Genomic DNA, 17950 nt, shown 5'->3' with positions numbered 1-17950 from the left:
AGCCCCCTGTACCCCCCCATCTGAGCCTGGACACTTATTTCCCTGATACCTAGAGCTATGAGGGATGGCATACGTCTAAAAAATTTTTGTTTTTAGGGGGCATTTGCCTGGCATGTGGTCATCCCAGTTTCCATCTCCAGCATCCCAAATGGGCCCCCAAGGACTGTCAGGAGTAATTTCTGAGCACTGAGCCAGGAATAACCCCTGAGCACCGCTGAATATTATGCCTCCTAGACTCCCCCAATTTATAAACAAACTCATGATTTACTGTCAGCGAATATTTGATTGGGGGCATCAAATATTCTGGTGGTGCTCTGTGCCCAGAGATCAAACCTGGTGGGCTCAGAGGACCATACAGGATGCCAGGAATCAAGCTCAGCAATGGCATTACCCGCTCTGCTCTTGCTCCAGCCCCAGATGTTTGATCTTTTGGTAGACCTATTGTATATATACCGATATACTTGTGAACATGTACAAATTTCTCCCAGTTAAAATGGGCTGGGGGTGAACAAAGTTTAAGCAACTCAGCTCTAGAGATCACAAGTTTCTCTTTTTGACAAAGTGACACTCACTGAGCTAGAGCCTCACCTTGGGCATAGGAGACACACAAAGCAGCTGCAGACTTGAAGGGAAGCAATGGGTTCCAGCTAAGGTTTTAATACTGGAACAGAAGCCGACCTAAGCCGTCATCCTAGCCCAGCGCTGGCCGCCAGCGGGGTCTTCAGGGAGGCCCGGAGGGCAATGAAAGGAAGAGAAACTTGTGAAGCTCTTTGCTCTCTTCCCCTTCAGCGCAGATAAAAGCCAAACCACAGGCCTATAAATGCGGGCACATTTCAACCTCCAGAATCTAGGAAACTTCTTGGCTCGAAAGGACATTCCAGGCAAAAGGGACCTTTCCCTCTCCCCGCCCCACTCCCGTCCCCACCCCGTCCCCCAATTTGCACAGGGCGAGTTTACTGCTTCCTTTGAGGTCCCTTTATCGGCACCCCCTCCTCTGATGCAGGATGTGTTCGGAGGCGTGCAGACCACGGGGCAGGGCTGTTTGATCAACCTGGTCCAGGGTCTAGCACGTAGCAGGGGGGGTAAGTAAATAGCTTTGATGCCAACAGGCGGGACAGCGGGCATCTCAATGCCGGGCCCACGCGGGAGCTGGGCCGGCCGGGGGTCGCTGACTGGACCCCGCACTCCGCCCAGGCACCCGGGGCCCCTCGGAGGCTGCGGGGGCTGCAGAGCAAAGCTCCGCTCGGGATGTTGATTGCGGTGGCGGGGCCGGCGGGGCGGATGGATGGGGGAGGAGGCCGGAGGGGGCCCGGGCCCAAGTTCACGCCTCCCTCCCTGCATCCCACGGTCGGCGGAAGCGATTATCCCCCAGCGGCGTCTGGCGGGGCTGGGGGCGGGCTCGCACCTAGAAGAGACACGGGCCTCCCCGCGCCCACCGCTTTGATCTCATCGGGCCCGGGGCCGTATAAGCCGCGTCCGCGCCCCTCCCTGGCCGCAGCTCCGGGCAACCATGGCCGCAGCAGAATCCAACCAGTTCCCGTTCGGGGAGGGCGCCGCCGTTCCCGCGTACCGCGCCCCGCACGCCGGCGGGGCGTTCCTCCCGCCGCCCAGCCCCGCCGCGGCCCTGCTCCCCGCCGCCCCCTCGGGGCCCGGGCCCGAGAGCGGCGTCCAGGCGCCCTTCGCCGCCTTCCTCGGGAGAAGCCCGGGTCCCGCCAGTCTCGGCCCGCCCGCGCCCCCCAAAGGAGCGGCCGCGCCGTCGGCGTCGCAGCGTCGGAAGCGCACGTCGTTCAGCCCCGAGCAGCTGCAGCTGTTGGAACTCGTCTTCCGCCGGACAATGTACCCCGACATCCACCTGCGCGAGCGCCTGGCCGCGCTGACCCTGCTCCCCGAGTCCAGGATCCAGGTGAGCTGGCGCGGTCCCCCTGCGCCGCATTCGCTGTGTGCCCGAGCGGGAGCGCAGGGCCCGGGGCTGACCCTCCTGCGCCGCGCGGGGGGGACGCTGGCGGGCACCCTGGCATTTCTCGCTCGCTCTCCGTTGAGAGTAAGCTGGCCGGCCGGAGAGGAAGTCCTCGGCGGGAAGGTGATAGCAAGCGCCCCACATTCCTCCCTTATCCCTGAAGCCCAGTTGGAATTACCATCGGGTCCAAGAAGGGGAGCTGGGACAGGGTAACCCAGACAGGAATTTCGTTGCTTTTGTGTTGCTTTTTACACCGGAGGCCGGGCGCCGTAGCACGTGCTGTTGGGGATGGGGGACATGCACGTCTCGGATGGAACCCGGGGACAGAAGCGGCATTGGGATGTGCTCTTACGGTTTGGACACGCACCCGGTGACGGCTGCAATTTTGGTGAGAAGGGGTGTATATTATTTTATTTAGTTGGTTTGGCAGCCGCGCCCGGCGGGCTGTGCTGAGGACTCCCTCCTGGCTCTGCGCTCAGGGATCAGTCCTGGCGGTGCTCCGGAGGATCCGACGTGGTGTAAGCCTTACCCGCTGTATTGTCTCTCTGGCATTAGGCCGTAGCATCTTCAGGTAAAGCCTGAAGCATTATGGAATTGCTTTAACAGTTTGAAAAGCCTAGTGCGAAGCGTGTCTGGTGGCTGAGCGTGCTGATCACGAGAGGCGCCTGTCTTTTTGCGCTCTCGCCGCCATCTCCCCGCGCCCACTGCAGTTTTCAACACTCCCCTGTTTTTTTTTTTTTTTTCCTTTGAAGGGAGTTGTTCAGGGCTTACTTCTGGCTCAGGGCTCAGGGCTCCCTCCTGGTGCTGCTTAGGGGAACCGTATGGGTGCTTGGAATCGAACCCGTGCGAGGTCTTGTGCGAGGCGAATGCCTTACCCGCCCTGCTGTCTCTCCAGCCTCCGGCCCTCTTTCTAACGCTGGGAGAGCTGCACTTGTGGCTCAGGCACCCTGGGGCTACACCTGCCGGTTCAAACAGTTAGCTTTGGGCCGTCCTAAACAGGACACCCTTCAGTATTTGTGATGGAATAGTGAGCAGAAACACTTTTATTTATTCAAAGAAATCCACTGAGCAAAGCAGCTCCTGGATTAACTGGACATGGAAGTACACGTTCAAAATGGATTTTTAAAATTGTTTGTGTGCGGGGGCTGGAGCAATAGCACAGCGGGTAGGGCGTTTGCCTTGCTCGAGGTGGACCCGGGTTCGATTTCCAGCATCCCATATGGTCCCCTGAGCACCACCAGGGGTTATTCCTGAGTTCAGAGCCAGGAGTAACCCCTGTGTATAGCCGGGTGTGACCCAAAAAGCAAAAAAAAAAAATTGTTTGTGTGCTTGTCATCTTCAAATATTAATTAGCATTTCTTCCTAAATTCTAAGTGCTTCTGTGAAAACCCCCTTCCCCCCACCCCCATTGAAAATACTTCCATGGAGTTACATTACTCCAATTTTGGGAATTGAGCAGGCAGAGAAAGCTGGGTGCTCTGAAACACATCAGCCCAAGTGCTTTTTTTGTTGTTGTTGTTTTCATTTGTTTATTTTTTTGAGCGGGGCACACCTGGCAATGCACTGGGCTCAGGGATCATTCTTGGCTGGACTTCAGGAACCATATGAGCTTGCGCCCAGGGATCACTCCTGATGGGCTCCAGGGAACACATGTAATGCTGGGGATCAGACTCCGGCTGACTGTGTGCAAGGCAAATATACTGTCACTCCACACCCCAAGTGCTTTCTGAAAACCTTTAAGTTCTGAGCCAGAAAGCCAGGTCACACTAACCTGAACTTCGAAGGTGATAGTGGCATGAAGATTCCATTCGAACTTCATTTTCCTCTCCCCTCTTCCAGGTGTGGTTCCAGAATAGACGCGCCAAGTCAAGGCGCCAGAGCGGGAAATCCAGCCAGCCTTCGCCCAGGCCAGAGCTCTTCCTCCCCCAGCCTGCCCATCGAACAGATGTGAAATGTTTGAAGCCCCAGCTGCCTCTGGAGGTAGATGTGAACTGCCTGCCTGACGCCAACAGGGTTGGAGGGAGTATCTCTGACCTTGGCTCCCAAAATCAGAACTTTGAAACCTATTCTCCTCTCTCTGAAGACATGGGTTCGAAGCTGGACTCCTGGGAAGAACACATCTTTTCTGCCTTTGGGAACTCTTGAGGATTCTGGGTGAATTCAGAAGCCAAAGGAGTCATGGCTGGCAGCCAGAGAGACACATCAGACAGTACTATCCTTCCTGCCTCCCATGTGAGGGACATAGCCACGTTAAACTTTAACTTTGATGGTGGTTTTTACAGTCAGTTCTCCTCTGTAGAATTTTAAAAATTGACTATCCGTGAGATAGACCATTACAAAGCTGTTCATAATTGGGTTTCAGTCATACGATGATCCAGCACCCATCTCTCCACCAGTGTATGTTTCCCACCACCAATGTAACCTGTTTCCCTATCACCACCCCTCCCCCCGCCCCCCCCCCCGCCCCCAGCCCCCCAGCCTCCTTCTGTGGGAGGCACTTTCCTTCTTGCTCTCCCTCCTTTTCCTTTTGTGAATTATGGTTTGCAATACAGGTGCTAAAAGGTCATGGTATTTGTTCAGGGCATTTGATATTTTTATCGGGATGGTAAGGCTGGAGTAGATTTTCAATTGGGTGGCCCCTTTGGGGTGTGGATGTGACTGCCGAGGCTTCCATAACCTGTTCTTTATAGCACACGTCCCCTAGGAGTTCTGGCATTGTTACCCGTGGATCCCCAAACCTGCACATTCAATTCAGCTCACACTCCTGATCCAGTCCTGTTTGCATTTTTTGGGGACTGGGCTTTTAGGGATTGGACTCCCTGTCTTCATAAGAATTCAGCTTGACTAAGTTTCCTCTTTTGCTTGACATCTGCTGTCTTAAGAATTCTCCAAGGCGGGGCTGGAGAGATAGCAGAGTGGGTAGGGCATTTGCCTTGCACCCAGCCGACCTGGGTTCAATTCCCAGCATCCCATATGGTCCCCTGAGCACCAGGGGTAATTCCTGAGTGCAGAGCCAGGAGTGACCCTTGTGCATTGTCAGATGTGACCCAAAAAGAAAAAAAAAAAGAATTCTCCAAGGCTTATGGCCTTACACTCACTCTGGCCCTTCTTCAATCCTTTTTAATCACCAAGTCATACAAGCCTTTTTTCCCACAGCTCTTTGTCTTTTGGATTTTGGGCCACAACAGGTTGTGCTCAGGGCTTATTCCTGGCTCTGTGTTCGGGGATCACTCCTTGTGGTGCTCAGCTGACCATGTGGGGTGCTGGGGATAGGTCCATGTGTGACCCAAACAACTCATCCACTTCACGATCTCTCCAACTCACCTGTTACTCACCTGTTACTTTGGCCTGTCATCTTTATAATTATTCATAGATCCACAGACTGTGTGTTCAGATTGAGTCATCTGCCTATAGTTTCTTTTAGTTGAAAACAACTCTTGTTAGAAAACTGTAGAGGCCTCCAATTGCTAGAAAACCTTTCGTTATCCACCCAGATAACTGACCTCATTGACCTATGGATAGTTATGGTTACTCGAAAGCCACTCTTTTCAGGTTTTCTTCTTTTTTTTTGCTGGGGGGGATGTGTATGGTGCAAGAGATCAAATCCAGGCCTATTGCATGAACACGTGCACTCTGGCATTGAGCCACAACTCTGGACTGCCTCTCCTTTCGATTTTGGAATCAAATACCTCTCCTTCAAAACATTTGAGATACCTCCCCCTCCCCGTTCTCTTTTTATACTTGTTACTTCAATCACTCCAACTCACCCTTAGCACTTTTATTATACTGCTGTGCAGCTCAGTGGATTATTAAACATTTCCACAAATGTTTCATTGTAGTAATATTAAAATGTGTTGGGTGGAGAGCTGGTACAAGGGTTAAGGTGCTTGCTTGCAGTTGAGCCTGGTTTGATCCCTGGCATGTTCCTGAGTGCAGCCAGGAGTGACTTCTGAGCACAGAGCCAGGAGTAGCCCCTAGCACTGCTAGGTGTGACCCCAAAGCCGCCCTCCCCTCTGATAAGAAGTATCGCATTTAGCACAGTGCAACTAAGCAGTGTTACTGCTTGGTGGCTTAATATTTATGTCCATGAAAAAACATTTCAAAATGTTTCTGAAAAGAGTTTGTGGTCAACTGTCATTAGGACATTGCTGACTTTTTTTTTGTGGGTGCACAGGTTGGGTGGCGGAGGCACATCTGGCAGTGCTCAGGGGGTACACCTGGCTCTGCATTCAGAAATTTCTCCTGGTGGTGCTGTGGGGACCCGTGGGATTCTGGGAATCGAACCAGGGTCAGCCACGTGTAAGGCAAGCACCCTACCTGCTGTACTATCACTCTGACCCAACTACTGAGATTTTTAACTTGGTTAAAAGTTTGTGTTTCAAAGTTTTATATAAAAATTTCTTCACCAATTTATAAATTAATATGTAAACTACTGGGCCAGAGATATAGTGGGTAAGGCACTTGTCTTGCACTCAGCCCAACCAAGTTTGATTCCTGGTACCCGTTTGGTCCCCTGAGTTCTCCTAGGAGTGTTCCCTGAGCATAAAGCCAGGAGTAAACCCTGAGCACCACCAGGTATGATCCCCAAACAAAAACAAACACAATATGTTAACTGCTGTCTCAAAGTTAGCCTGAGACAAATTATTGTTTTGATATCATGAGGGTTTTCAGACTCCAGAGGGCTAGATGAAATTGGGTATGAGGTAAGATTTCTTTGTAAACTATGCTTTGGAAAAGAATTATGAAGTTATGGCTGGGGCCTAGATTCATGTCTTACTGGTTTCTAGGAGTCTGAGCTATAGAGATTATATTCAGTCATTCTAGTTTTTATAGAGGTGCCATCCAAGTAGTCAGCACTTTATTTTAGTGGCAGCAGGTTGGCAGCATGCTGAGGCAGTGATGACAGGGGCCACTTCTGGCTCTGTACTCAGGAAATCCTTCCTGGAGGTTCTCCTGGGGACCGTATGGGATGCCATGTGCAAGCCATCACTTGGGAATAGCAAACCACTACTGTAGATATTCCCCAGGGAATATCTATATATCTATATCTATATCTATATTTATACTGTCACTGTCATCCTGTTGCTCATCGATTTGTTCAAGCAGGCACCAGTAACATCTCTCATTGAGAGACTTATTGTTACTGTTTTTTGGAATATCCAATACGCACGGGTAGCTTGCCAGGCTCTGCCGCGTGCGTGGGCTCCATACTCTCGGTAGCTAGCCGGGCTCTCCGAGAGGGGCGGAAGAATCGAACTCAGGTCGGCTGCGTGAAAGGCAAATGCCCAACCGCTGCATATATATATATATATATATATATATATATATATATATATATGTATATCTTGTCACATTAAAAAAAATTATGGGTTCTTCTAAGAACAGTTGTCTTTGTCTTTATCTAACTCTTGAAAGACCCAAAATGCTAAATGGCTTACAGGCGTTTTATAATTACTTTTGTTTTGGGGCCACACCTGGCAGCAATCAGGACTTACTCCTGGTTCTGTGCTTGGGTGAGCTTGGGGACTATACTGGGTGCCAGGGATTGAACCTGGATCAGTCATTTCCTATTTAATACTCACACTTGCCACATAGGGTAGTGACTAGTACTATTACAAAGATCAAAAAACTTACATAGTGGTTCACGATCATACTAATAGTTGATGGGAAGACTCAAAACTAGGACTCACTCAACCCATCCATTTATCCATGATCATTCTTGCTACCTATACTGGGCTGGTCTGTTTAGTCAGAACTAACGGAAATGTGATGGCTTAAAGGTAACCCCAGTGCAGAATTTCTTCATTCAAGGGAATACTGTCTCATGTTTTATAAAGCAAGAGAATATTCTTACTTCAAGTGGCACTGTTACTTATACTTGGTGCCCATTAACAGACACTGTATCAGGGCCAGGGAAAAAAAAGTAAACAAAACCCAGTTCCTTCTCATTGAATGAAAAGACTAGTATGCACACAGAGAAATTTGTAAAAAATTTATAATTGTGACTATGTTAAATGCTGGAAGGAGAGGTACATCAGTACATGTACATGGCTGGGGAACAGAGTGATACGGGAAAGGAAAGCTTCCTGAGGAAGTGATGTTGAGAGCTGGAGAGATAGTACAGTGTTTTTTGCCTTGCACACAGCTGATCTGAGCTCAATCCTTGGCATCCTATATGGTCCCCTGAGCACTGCCAGGAGTAATTCCTGTGTGCAGAGCCAAGGGTAATGGGGCGGGTGGGGAGGCTAGAGGAAGGGGGTGAAAGTCAGTGATGAAAGTCAGATGTGTTAGTCAGGAGTTACCAGGTAGAGAAAAGAAAACAAAGAAGAGGGAATGGGAGGGAGCTGCATGTGCAAAAGGCCCTGGAGAGTGAGGAACAGGATAGAGAGATTTCTAAGCCAGGTCAGACCATGAATGCACGGCTTTGTAGATTTGTAAAAGTTGTTTTTTGGGCCACACCTGGCAGTGTTCAGGGCTTACCCTTGGCTCTGTGCTCAGGTATCACTCCTGTCAGGGCTCAGGGTCTGTATGTTGTGTTGGGGACTGAACCCTGTCAGCTGCATATGAGGCAAGCTCCTTATCTGCTGTACTATCACTCCAGCCCTAGATCTCGTAAAAGTTCTGAACTTGTCCTCAAGACGACAAGACTTTAGATGGGGACTTACTCAATGATGGCTACATTCGAGGGGGCTGATTGGATACTAGGAAATGATTACAATGATTCCAGGAGGGTATGATGGCAGTGGGGCTGAGAGAGTGATGAGACTGAAGATGGGGAAAAGTGCATGACTTTCAAGCAAGAAAAACTAGTAGTCAAATCTTTTTTGGTAGAGTCTCAGTAGTAACAAATGAATCTGATTTTGGGGACTAATTTAGAACCGAATCTACAAAACAAAGTATTGTTCAATTTGGCAGTTTTCTTAGAGCTCTAATAATCTGTTAAGCAGAGGCAGCATTATTCAAATTAATATACAATTGATCCCAAATGACTAAATGGCAAACATTTCCTCTTCAAATACAATATATTTGGGCCGGAGCAATAGTACAGTGGTAGGGCACTGGTGCTGCATGTGTCTGACCTGGGTTTGATTTGCAGCATCCCATATGGTCCCTTGTGTACTGTCAGGAGTAATTTCTGAGTGCAGAGCCAGGAGTAACCCCTGAGCATTGCCAGGTGTGCCCTATAACACAACAAATATTTAGGAGGCCAGACAGTATTAAGGCATTTGCCCTGCATACAACTGACCCCAGTTCAATTTTTTGGCACCACCAGGAGAGATCGTGAGCAGTAATATATGTACAAATGCAAATATATATACACACATACACAAAAATTTATATATATATACATATCTATTAGAATAAGTATAATCTAATAGAAATTTCTATTTCTTAAAAATTTAATAGAAAGAACACTTAAGTTGCAACTTAATAAAAACCAGAGGATATAAATTTTCATAGATCAATTTATTTAGAATTACAAATATTAAGAATAAAAGATTTATGCATTTCTTAATTAACATAACAGTTTAGCTAAATATAAACTCTGCACTAAAGTATTGCAGTAGCACATTACCAACAAAGAATATGGAAGCATTTTTAAGCTATACAAAAATTTCAAATGGAAAATAATCTTGTTTCAGTTTTATTATACATTAACATATAAAAAGTCTCATTTTATGAGACATCTGAAAGAATCAAAGCCACTTCTATAGCTATATCTTTAACTCCAAATCTGAAAACAATTTATTATATTTAACTTTATAATATCTATTTTAAAACAAAATTCCAAATACACATTTTTACAAGATTAACATTTTAGGCAGGGTTTTCTTACAAAAAACCCAAAACCAAAACAAATGAAAAACCCACAATCAAATACAAACCTTTTCTGCATTTCATAGCACTCATTATATGTTTCCTTATAAAATGTTTTTAACTTTATAAATTGTTGGATTTGAACCAGTAACCTGGTTCGAAAGTTGTGCAAATAAACAAAAAAATACGAAAATAGTGTGTTACCAGTCTTTAAAGATAAATCTCAACAATAGTACTTTCACCCTGAATTGATGGGAAGACATGCCAAATTCATATGCTGAAATTAAGCATTTTGCAGTAATGTTTTTTTTTCTGCTCCTTCATTTTCTTTCAACAGACAAACAACAAACTTTTTTTTATAAATTATGATAAATTAAAATATTATTATAAAATGATCTATAAAACCATGTCACACTGCAAGTATATAACACATATACTTGTTAAGTCCATATTTCCCATCTATATTCCAGTGGCTTCCTTAAAACTAGGACTTCCTGTATCTCAGGATGTTATCTTTTGAAGACTGAGATGGTGATCAACTAAAGAATCTGGAGTTGTAATTTTCTAGATATTTCCACAGTGTTGAGCATAGAAACCACAAAAAAACCATGTTTCTTCATATTCTCAATTTCAGTAGTTATCTGCAAGTGTTGGATTCATGCACATAGATAAATGGTCAACACAGTCTTCCATGAAAACCTATTACATTCAGACATTTTCAGTTTTAAAATACTTGCTAAAAAACATGTGACATAAGCAATGCTACTACAGCTGAATAATAAAAGAAAAATAAATATAATGCTGGTCAGCAATGCTGGTTTAAGAAGCAGTACAGTATATTAAAATGCCTTATTTGAAGATTTAAATTTCCCTTGTTTTCCAGAAGTTAGGTTATTTGGTGTTGGAAGCCTATATAAAGGAAAGGAACTTCTCAAAAACAATGTCCTCTGCAGTCGAATAATTATATCTTCTATTCAGTCTCTGTTGGTATTATTTGCTGCAAAGGCGTGTAAGTTTCCCATCTGGCTCAGGCCGCTCTGAATATGTGCAACATGGATTTCTACATTATTCTGAAAACAACTAAAGAAAGAATAAAAATGGTTAACTAATTCACAAATTAAAAATATTTGTTTTTGTTTTAAAAAAAGAACTGAATTTTAGTTAGGAAATAGCTAAGAAAATGACCTCAGGCATGAACTAACTCTCCCTATTGTATTAGCCATAATCTCCTTTAGTACTAATTGAGAAATTCTGTTATAAAGAAGTGAAAGAGCTGACAAAGAGGACGAATCTCTCTTTGGGCAAACTTCTAAGTTGAACCGCCATGTTAAATCAAAACCTCCATATTAGATGTCTTATTCCTTTATTGAAAAAAAAAAGATATAAAATGCCTATTCTGAAAATAACTAAAAAGCTTTCTTACAATTTAAAGGATAAAATCATGAGCTAACTTCATATGCATAACTCTTAAAATCTATAATGGAAATCACTACAAGTTTAGTATAAAAGCGATTAAGGTACATCTAATAAATTACCTGATATTAGAAGCATCTATTGTATTCTTGATATCATTTAATGAATCTGTAAGTGATTTGAATTCAAAGGAATTCAGGTCTCCTCCTTCTGCTAGACACTAGAGGAAAATAGTACAAAACTTAAATGAATCAGTTCAAATACAGACAAAAATTCCTTCTATAATCTACAGATTATACTTTTCTAGCAAAGTAGCATAGTTTATTTAGGTGTCAAAATTAAGAGAGTACTTTCTGTGAAATGTACCTTAATCTGTAATAAAATAGCTGTAAGCCTGGAGATTAAGTCTGTAAGGTTTTCATTTTCAACACAGGGCTGTCCCGTTGAGGAATTTGCATGCCGAACAATTTCCTGTGCTTCTTCCTCACATCTTCGTCTCATATCTGTTGGTTGGTCTGCGGGCTGGAGGCCCTGGTCTGGAGCAAGCTGAATAAGAATGAAACAGATGTGCATATTCATAAAGCCATGAGAATCTGTGTGTACAAGATTTTGATTTTTCACTAAACTAGCATTTATAATGAAAATGGAACTCTTATCCTAGAAGTTTTTCCTCATTTAACAGGTTTTTTTCCTTTCTTATTTGTTCTGTATTTATGGTACCTTTTAATTTTAACCTAATTCCAAACGTCTAGGAACAAATAGAGCAAAACACTCTTTTTTTCCAGTCATTCTAGCTTACTCTGACTTCACATTTGATCTCTGTGTCTATATAACTTTTCCCCCTTAACTACCAAAGAATAAGTTGCAAATACTGTGCTTTTTTTAATTCCTAAGTAATCCTACTTGTTTCCCAAATACAAATACCTTTTGTTTTATTTTGTTTTTGGGACACACCTGGCAGTGCTCAGGGGTTGCTCCTGGTTTTGTGCCCAAGAATTACTCCTGGTGGTGCTCGGGTGACCATATGGGATGCCGGGGATTGAACCTGGGCTGGTCACATGCAAGGCAAGCAACTCTACCTAATGTACTATCACTTCAGCCCCAAGTGAGAATTAAAAAAAAAAAATATAACCACACTATATTTGTCATAATTAAGACATTTGAACATGTGTATTACATAATTTTCTAATGCCCCTTGTTCATATGTCACCAACTGTTCCAGTAATGTCCTACAAAAAAGGTACTTCTGCCCCCGAATACATTTCCATATATTTTTTCCTGGAGCGATAGCACAACAGGTAGGGCGTTTCCCTTGCATGCAGCTGATCCGGGTTCGATTTCTCCATCCCTCTAGGAGAGCCTGGTAATCTACCAAGAGTATCCCGTCTGCAAGGCAGAGCCTGGCAAGCTACCTGTGGCGTATTCGATAGGCCAAAAAACAGTAACAACAAGTCTCATAATGGAGACGTTACTGGTGCCCACTCGAGCAATATGGACATGTATGTTTTTTTTCCTTTCTTTCTTTTTTGGCCACATCTGGTGGTGCTCAGAGGCTACTCCAGGTTGTGTTTATGGGATACTGTTAACCAGACCTGAGCCTTCTACATGTAAAACATCTGCCCATTGAACGATAGCTCTAGCTCGCCCCCAACACTCCCAAAAAAATTCTGATGGGAAAAGTATACAAATCATAAAATATGTGAGCTAATGAATGTAATATTTATAATTCACAACTCAAATATGCCCAAAAACATAACAAGCACCTCCAGCCAAGGGAGATATGTGTGTGTGTGTGTGTGTGTGTGTGTGTGTGTATGATGAGGTATTAAAGTATCTTCTGTATCTATATTTTTATTGCTCAGCGGGCTAGTGGCCATTCCCACATCTAATCAGCAACCTGCCCAGTGAATGCTCAGTGTCACAATAAAGGGTGCTTGGAGGGTCTCCAGGGCTAATACCTGCTGGTGTCTAGGGGATGGGGTAGGCGAAGCACCACGTACTGTTGGGGTTCAAACTCAGTTCCTGCATATGTAAGGTATATATCCCTAACGACCTGAGTTCATGCATGTTGTTGCATATAGTTGAGTTTACTTATTCCCTAGCCCTGAAATTTTGTGTGTGTGTTGGGGGGGGGTATGAGAGGGGGAAGAAAGAGGATGGGGTGCAGTGTCTGGGAAAACCTAGTGGTGTGCTGGGCACTCCTAGATATGTGCTCCGAGACCACTCCTGGAGATGCTAGAGGAAGTCACAGGTGGTTCCAGGAATGAAATCAGGGGTTGGCTACATGTAAGCAAGTGTCTTAACATTGTACTATTTCTCTAACTTCCTCGATCTGGATTTATTAGTTAAACAGTAAATCTGTGAGTTCATATATGGTGTTACATATAGTTGCATTTATTCATTCACACTGCTAAGTAGTATTTTATTGTATAATTATATAGTAGTTTACTGATGTATTTATGCATTCTAGCACTGATGATTATTTGGGTAATTTCTAACTTGGGGCTCTAGTAAACAGTGACATTGGGGTTGGAGCAATAGCACAGCAGGTAGGGCATAGCCGATCTGGGTTCAATTCTCAGAATCCTATATGATCCACCGAGCACTGCCAGGAGTAATTCTTGAGTACAGAACCAGGAGTAACCCCTGTGTATCACTGGGTGTGACCCAAAAATCAAAAAAATAAAAAATAAACACTGATGTTATGAGAATTCTAATATGTGTATTTTTTAGTATTTTTTTAGCAGGGGCCACACTTCTGATGGGGCAAGGGGGACCCTAGAGGTGTCTGGGATTGAACCCGGGGCGGCTGAATGCAAGGCAAGTACTATACTACCTTTCAGCCTCCTAGTATATGTCTTTTAATAAATACATGTTCATATTTTTGGTATCTACTTGAGAGGAAATTGTTGAGTCATAATCTCTCTGATATGTTCTGACTGAAATATTTAATTTTGTACTTTTCTAAGAAGTTTGTGAAAATGATGTTATTTTTCTTCATTAGGAAATGAACCTATAACAAATGGCCTGTGCATAATTAAATTACACAAAAAGAGAAATTAACTTTAGCACCAGTTTTTATGTATTATTTTGAACTGTCTGATCTGTTCATCTCACGGCAATTTATTTTTTAATTTTTTTTGCTTTTTGGGTCACACCCAGCAATGCACAGGGGTCACTCCTGGCTCATGCACTCAGGAATCACCCCTGGCGGTACTCAGGGGACCATATGGGATGCTGGGATTTGAACCCGGGTCGGCCGCGTGCAAGGCAAATGCCCTACCCGCTATGCTATCACTCCAGCCCCACACGGCAATTTGTTGCCTAAGGTGAGGAATCTTTTTGCTAGGACAACATATATTTGCCTATGCAGGCAAGTGACAACTACTGGGAAAATAAAAATAAGTAATAATGAATGGCTAGAGCATCATCATCATCATCATCATCATAATCATGAATGGCTAGAGCACTGAGCAAAATAGACAAAAACTTATTACAGGTAACTATAGTTAATCTTCTTTGGTTCAATTAAAAGGTAAGGGGCAAAGGGGCTGGAGTAATAGCACAGTGGGTAGGGCATTTGCCTTGCACGCGGCCGACCCGGGTTTGATTCCCAGCATCCCATATGGTCCCCTGAGCACCGCCAGGGATAATTCCTGAGTGCAGAACCAGGAGTGACCCCTGTGCATCATCGGGTGTGACCCAAAAAGCAAAAAAAAAAAAAAAAAAAAAAGGAAAGGGGCCAAAGGGGTGCTTGTCTACAGGCAGCTGACGCCAGTTTGAACCATGGCACCACTTATAGCTCCTTGAGCTCTGCCAGGAATAGTCCCTGAACACCACCGGATGTGTTCCAAAAACCCAATCACCCCCTTACCACCCTCCCATGCCCCCAACCCTCCACCAGATTAATAGTATTACCTATGACAGATCTTTGGGACTTAACTCTAGTATCATAAAAAATTGCTTGGGGCTGGAGAGATAGAGCCATCTCTGGCCTAAGAAACACAAATTCAGGTGGAAATCCTGAACCACCTTTAAGGGTATAATTATATGTGCACAATAATGTGATTCACATGTAACTGATCTATGTGTAGTTCAAAATTCCATAGCTCTGAGGCTGGAGAGATAGTATAGCAGGTAGGACATGGCCATCCTAGGTTCGATGCCCAGCATATAGTGCCCTGAGAACCACCAGGAATGGTTCTTGACCACCGTGTGACCTCAAACAAAACAAAAACAACAAAATTCTGTAGTTGTAAGCTCTAAGTTGAAAGCAAGTGAAAACAAAATGGTATACATAGCATAATCATAACCTATTAGAAAAAACATGTAAAAAACATTAAAATAAGAGTAAAAGCAAAATAAGCTAAAATCTAGTTTTGGGGTAGTAAAATTAACAGTAATTATTTTTTTGTGGACAATGTAGCTCAGCAGTAAAGGACATGCCTTGCATACATAAGACCTGGGCTCAATCCCTAGGCAAGATTCAAGATAGAAGTAATTAGTTTTAAAAAGTTGTCTAAATTTGTCTGGAGAGCTGAAATGCCTGGAACTCAAGCAAACAAAAAGGAAGACCATGTTGGAAAGAGTGCTCAGCAGATTGGAACATGGGCTTTGCACATGGAGGGGACTGGGTTTGATCTCCAGCAGTACTCTGGGCTGGTATTTGCCCCTGAGCACTGCCAAGTGTAGCTACCCTCCAACAAAAATGGCTGGGGAGATGCTCAATGTATGTGATGCATGCAGGAGGTCCAGGTTTGCTCCCAGCACCGCCTATGCACTCCCAGCACCATCAGCAGCGACTCCCGAGAATCAAATGTGAACAGCCTCTGGGTAGTGCTGGGTGGGCCCCCAAACCAAATAACCTTGTACACACACACACACACACACACACACACACACACACACACACACACACACACACACACACACACACACACACACACACACACACACACACTCACTCTCTCTCTCTCTCTCTCTCTCTCTCTCTCTCTCTCTCTCTCAAAACACAGCAAAATTGATAGCTTACTTTGTATAAAGCACTATTGGATGATACTGACATGGTAAGATATAAAGATTACATATATATATATACATATATATATACGATTCTGGAAAACATTTTCAAGTTACTGGCTGACTAGCGATTTCTTAAAATGTGAAGAACAGTACGAAGTCTCAAATATAAAGTGGAGAGCAGAGCCCCTTCAGGGGATATTCACACAAATTACCTACCTCATAGCAGTACTGTTGAACTTTATGTAAAACTTTGTTTAGGTCTTTGTTCAGCTGTTCCAGCTCTAGAACAATTGTTGCATATCTTCGCTGAAATTCAATGCCAATGGGCATAGAATATGATTTCTGAAAGGGGGAAAAACAGATTTTGATAAGGGTTATTTATTGATTTAAACTATATACTTTTCCTTTTCTGTGCTACATTGTGGTTGACATGTTTGGCCGTGGTGTTCACTTTCTGATTATACTGATCCTCAGCGATTGCTCTCCTGGCTACAGTGCTTGTACATCTTTCAGTTGTGGAGCTAGCTAAGGGCCACACCCATTACTAGCTAAGTTCATACACACCTGGCTTGGTTCCAGGGGGGTCTCAGAAAGCTGCCAGGATTCTAGTTGGTACATGTAGCAGCACCAGAGATCACACTCATGGTCTCAACTTGCAAAGCAGACACCTTAGTCATGGAGCCGTCTCTGATGTCAGATTTTACAACACCTTTTCCCCACTTCCCTTCCCTCTACTGACGCTGTGAAGACCAGGAATCATGTACATATTTAGATGCATTGCACTTATGCTTTACTTAATAGCCTCTCACACTATTAATAATATATTGCTAAGTTAATGATGAAGAAGAAAATGAAAGTGGCTCACATATACTGACGGAAACTGAACAAGGTGCCAGACACTACAATAAGTACTAAATAGGATCTTACAAAATCCTCACAATGATCCCAAGAGAAGGGTGTTATTTATCCCCATTTTACATTTGGGGAATCCAAGGCCCATGTACCAGAGGCAGTAACCTGATGCGGGACCTAAAGCCAGTCTGCATAGGCCAGAATTTCTCTGCATCAGGGGATGCAGTGAGAGAGGAGAGGAGAGAATATCACAGGTAGATCAGGGAAGGGGAAAGTTCTAAACAAGCCTGGAATCATATCCAGGACGTCCTACTTTTTAATTTACCATTGGTGCTTCCTATATTATTTCCCCCTCCTAAGCCTGTTTTTGTGAAGTAATAAGACCCACAAATACAAAATATTAATATATTTTTAATATATTTTAAAATATGTTTTTATGTGGCCCTAAAACATAAACAAAAAAAGGGGGGTAGAGAGAGTACAGAGGTTATGAGACTTCATCAACCCAAGTTCAATTCCTGGCAACCCATATGGTCCGTGAGCACTGCCGGGAGTGATCCCTGAGTGCAGAGCCAGGAGTAAGCCCTGAGCACCTCTGGGTGTGGCTTGCTAGAGGCAGGGTCTGCTGCGTAAAGACAAATGCTTCTGACTTTTTCTCCCAGAAGGGAGCAACATGACATCTGCCATAGCAATGCCACCGGACTCTGCTCTAGGCTGTTTCACTCGGGGCGCCCAGAGGGAGGCAGGTGAGGGCCCTCCCCGCCCCAAGGGACCCAGCCCTGACAGCTGAAAACCTCTAGAACCCAAATGCTGCCACACTCAAGTCTGTTCCCCACATGCTAGGGCCGAACCTCACATACAAGTGAATATATTCCTGGACACATCATA

General features: G+C 44.5%; 2 protein-coding genes across 3 annotated transcripts in view; one reads left to right on the top strand and one right to left on the bottom strand.

Moving 5' to 3' along the window:
• The first annotated feature begins 1510 nt into the window (after positions 1 to 1510).
• MIXL1 (Mix paired-like homeobox) lies at positions 1511 to 4102 on the top strand. The gene is made up of 2 exons (XM_004605521.2): positions 1511 to 1903; positions 3797 to 4102. The coding sequence occupies exons 1-2, from the start codon at positions 1511 to 1513 to the stop codon at positions 4100 to 4102; spliced, it is 699 nt and encodes a 232-aa protein (XP_004605578.2).
• Positions 4103 to 9405: 5303 nt separating this feature from the next.
• LIN9 (lin-9 DREAM MuvB core complex component) overlaps positions 9406 to 17950 on the bottom strand; it is a 66902-nt gene continuing 58357 nt past the window's right edge. For both annotated transcript variants that reach the window (XM_055147047.1, XM_055147048.1), the window contains 4 exons: positions 16427 to 16552; positions 11555 to 11734; positions 11311 to 11408; positions 9406 to 10855 (listed from right to left, as the gene is read on the bottom strand). In XM_055147047.1, the coding sequence (XP_055003022.1) occupies positions 10750 to 10855; positions 11311 to 11408; positions 11555 to 11734; positions 16427 to 16552 (510 nt within the window). In that variant the 3' untranslated portion in view covers positions 9406 to 10749. The remainder of the gene's footprint in view (positions 10856 to 11310; positions 11409 to 11554; positions 11735 to 16426; positions 16553 to 17950) is intronic.

The sequence above is a fragment of the Sorex araneus genome, chromosome 9 (assembly GCF_027595985.1).
Source record: "Sorex araneus isolate mSorAra2 chromosome 9, mSorAra2.pri, whole genome shotgun sequence".
NCBI classification, from domain to species: domain Eukaryota; kingdom Metazoa; phylum Chordata; class Mammalia; order Eulipotyphla; family Soricidae; genus Sorex; species Sorex araneus.
Note: the sequence above shows the minus strand (reverse complement) of the source record. Positions and strands in the feature narration are given on the sequence as shown.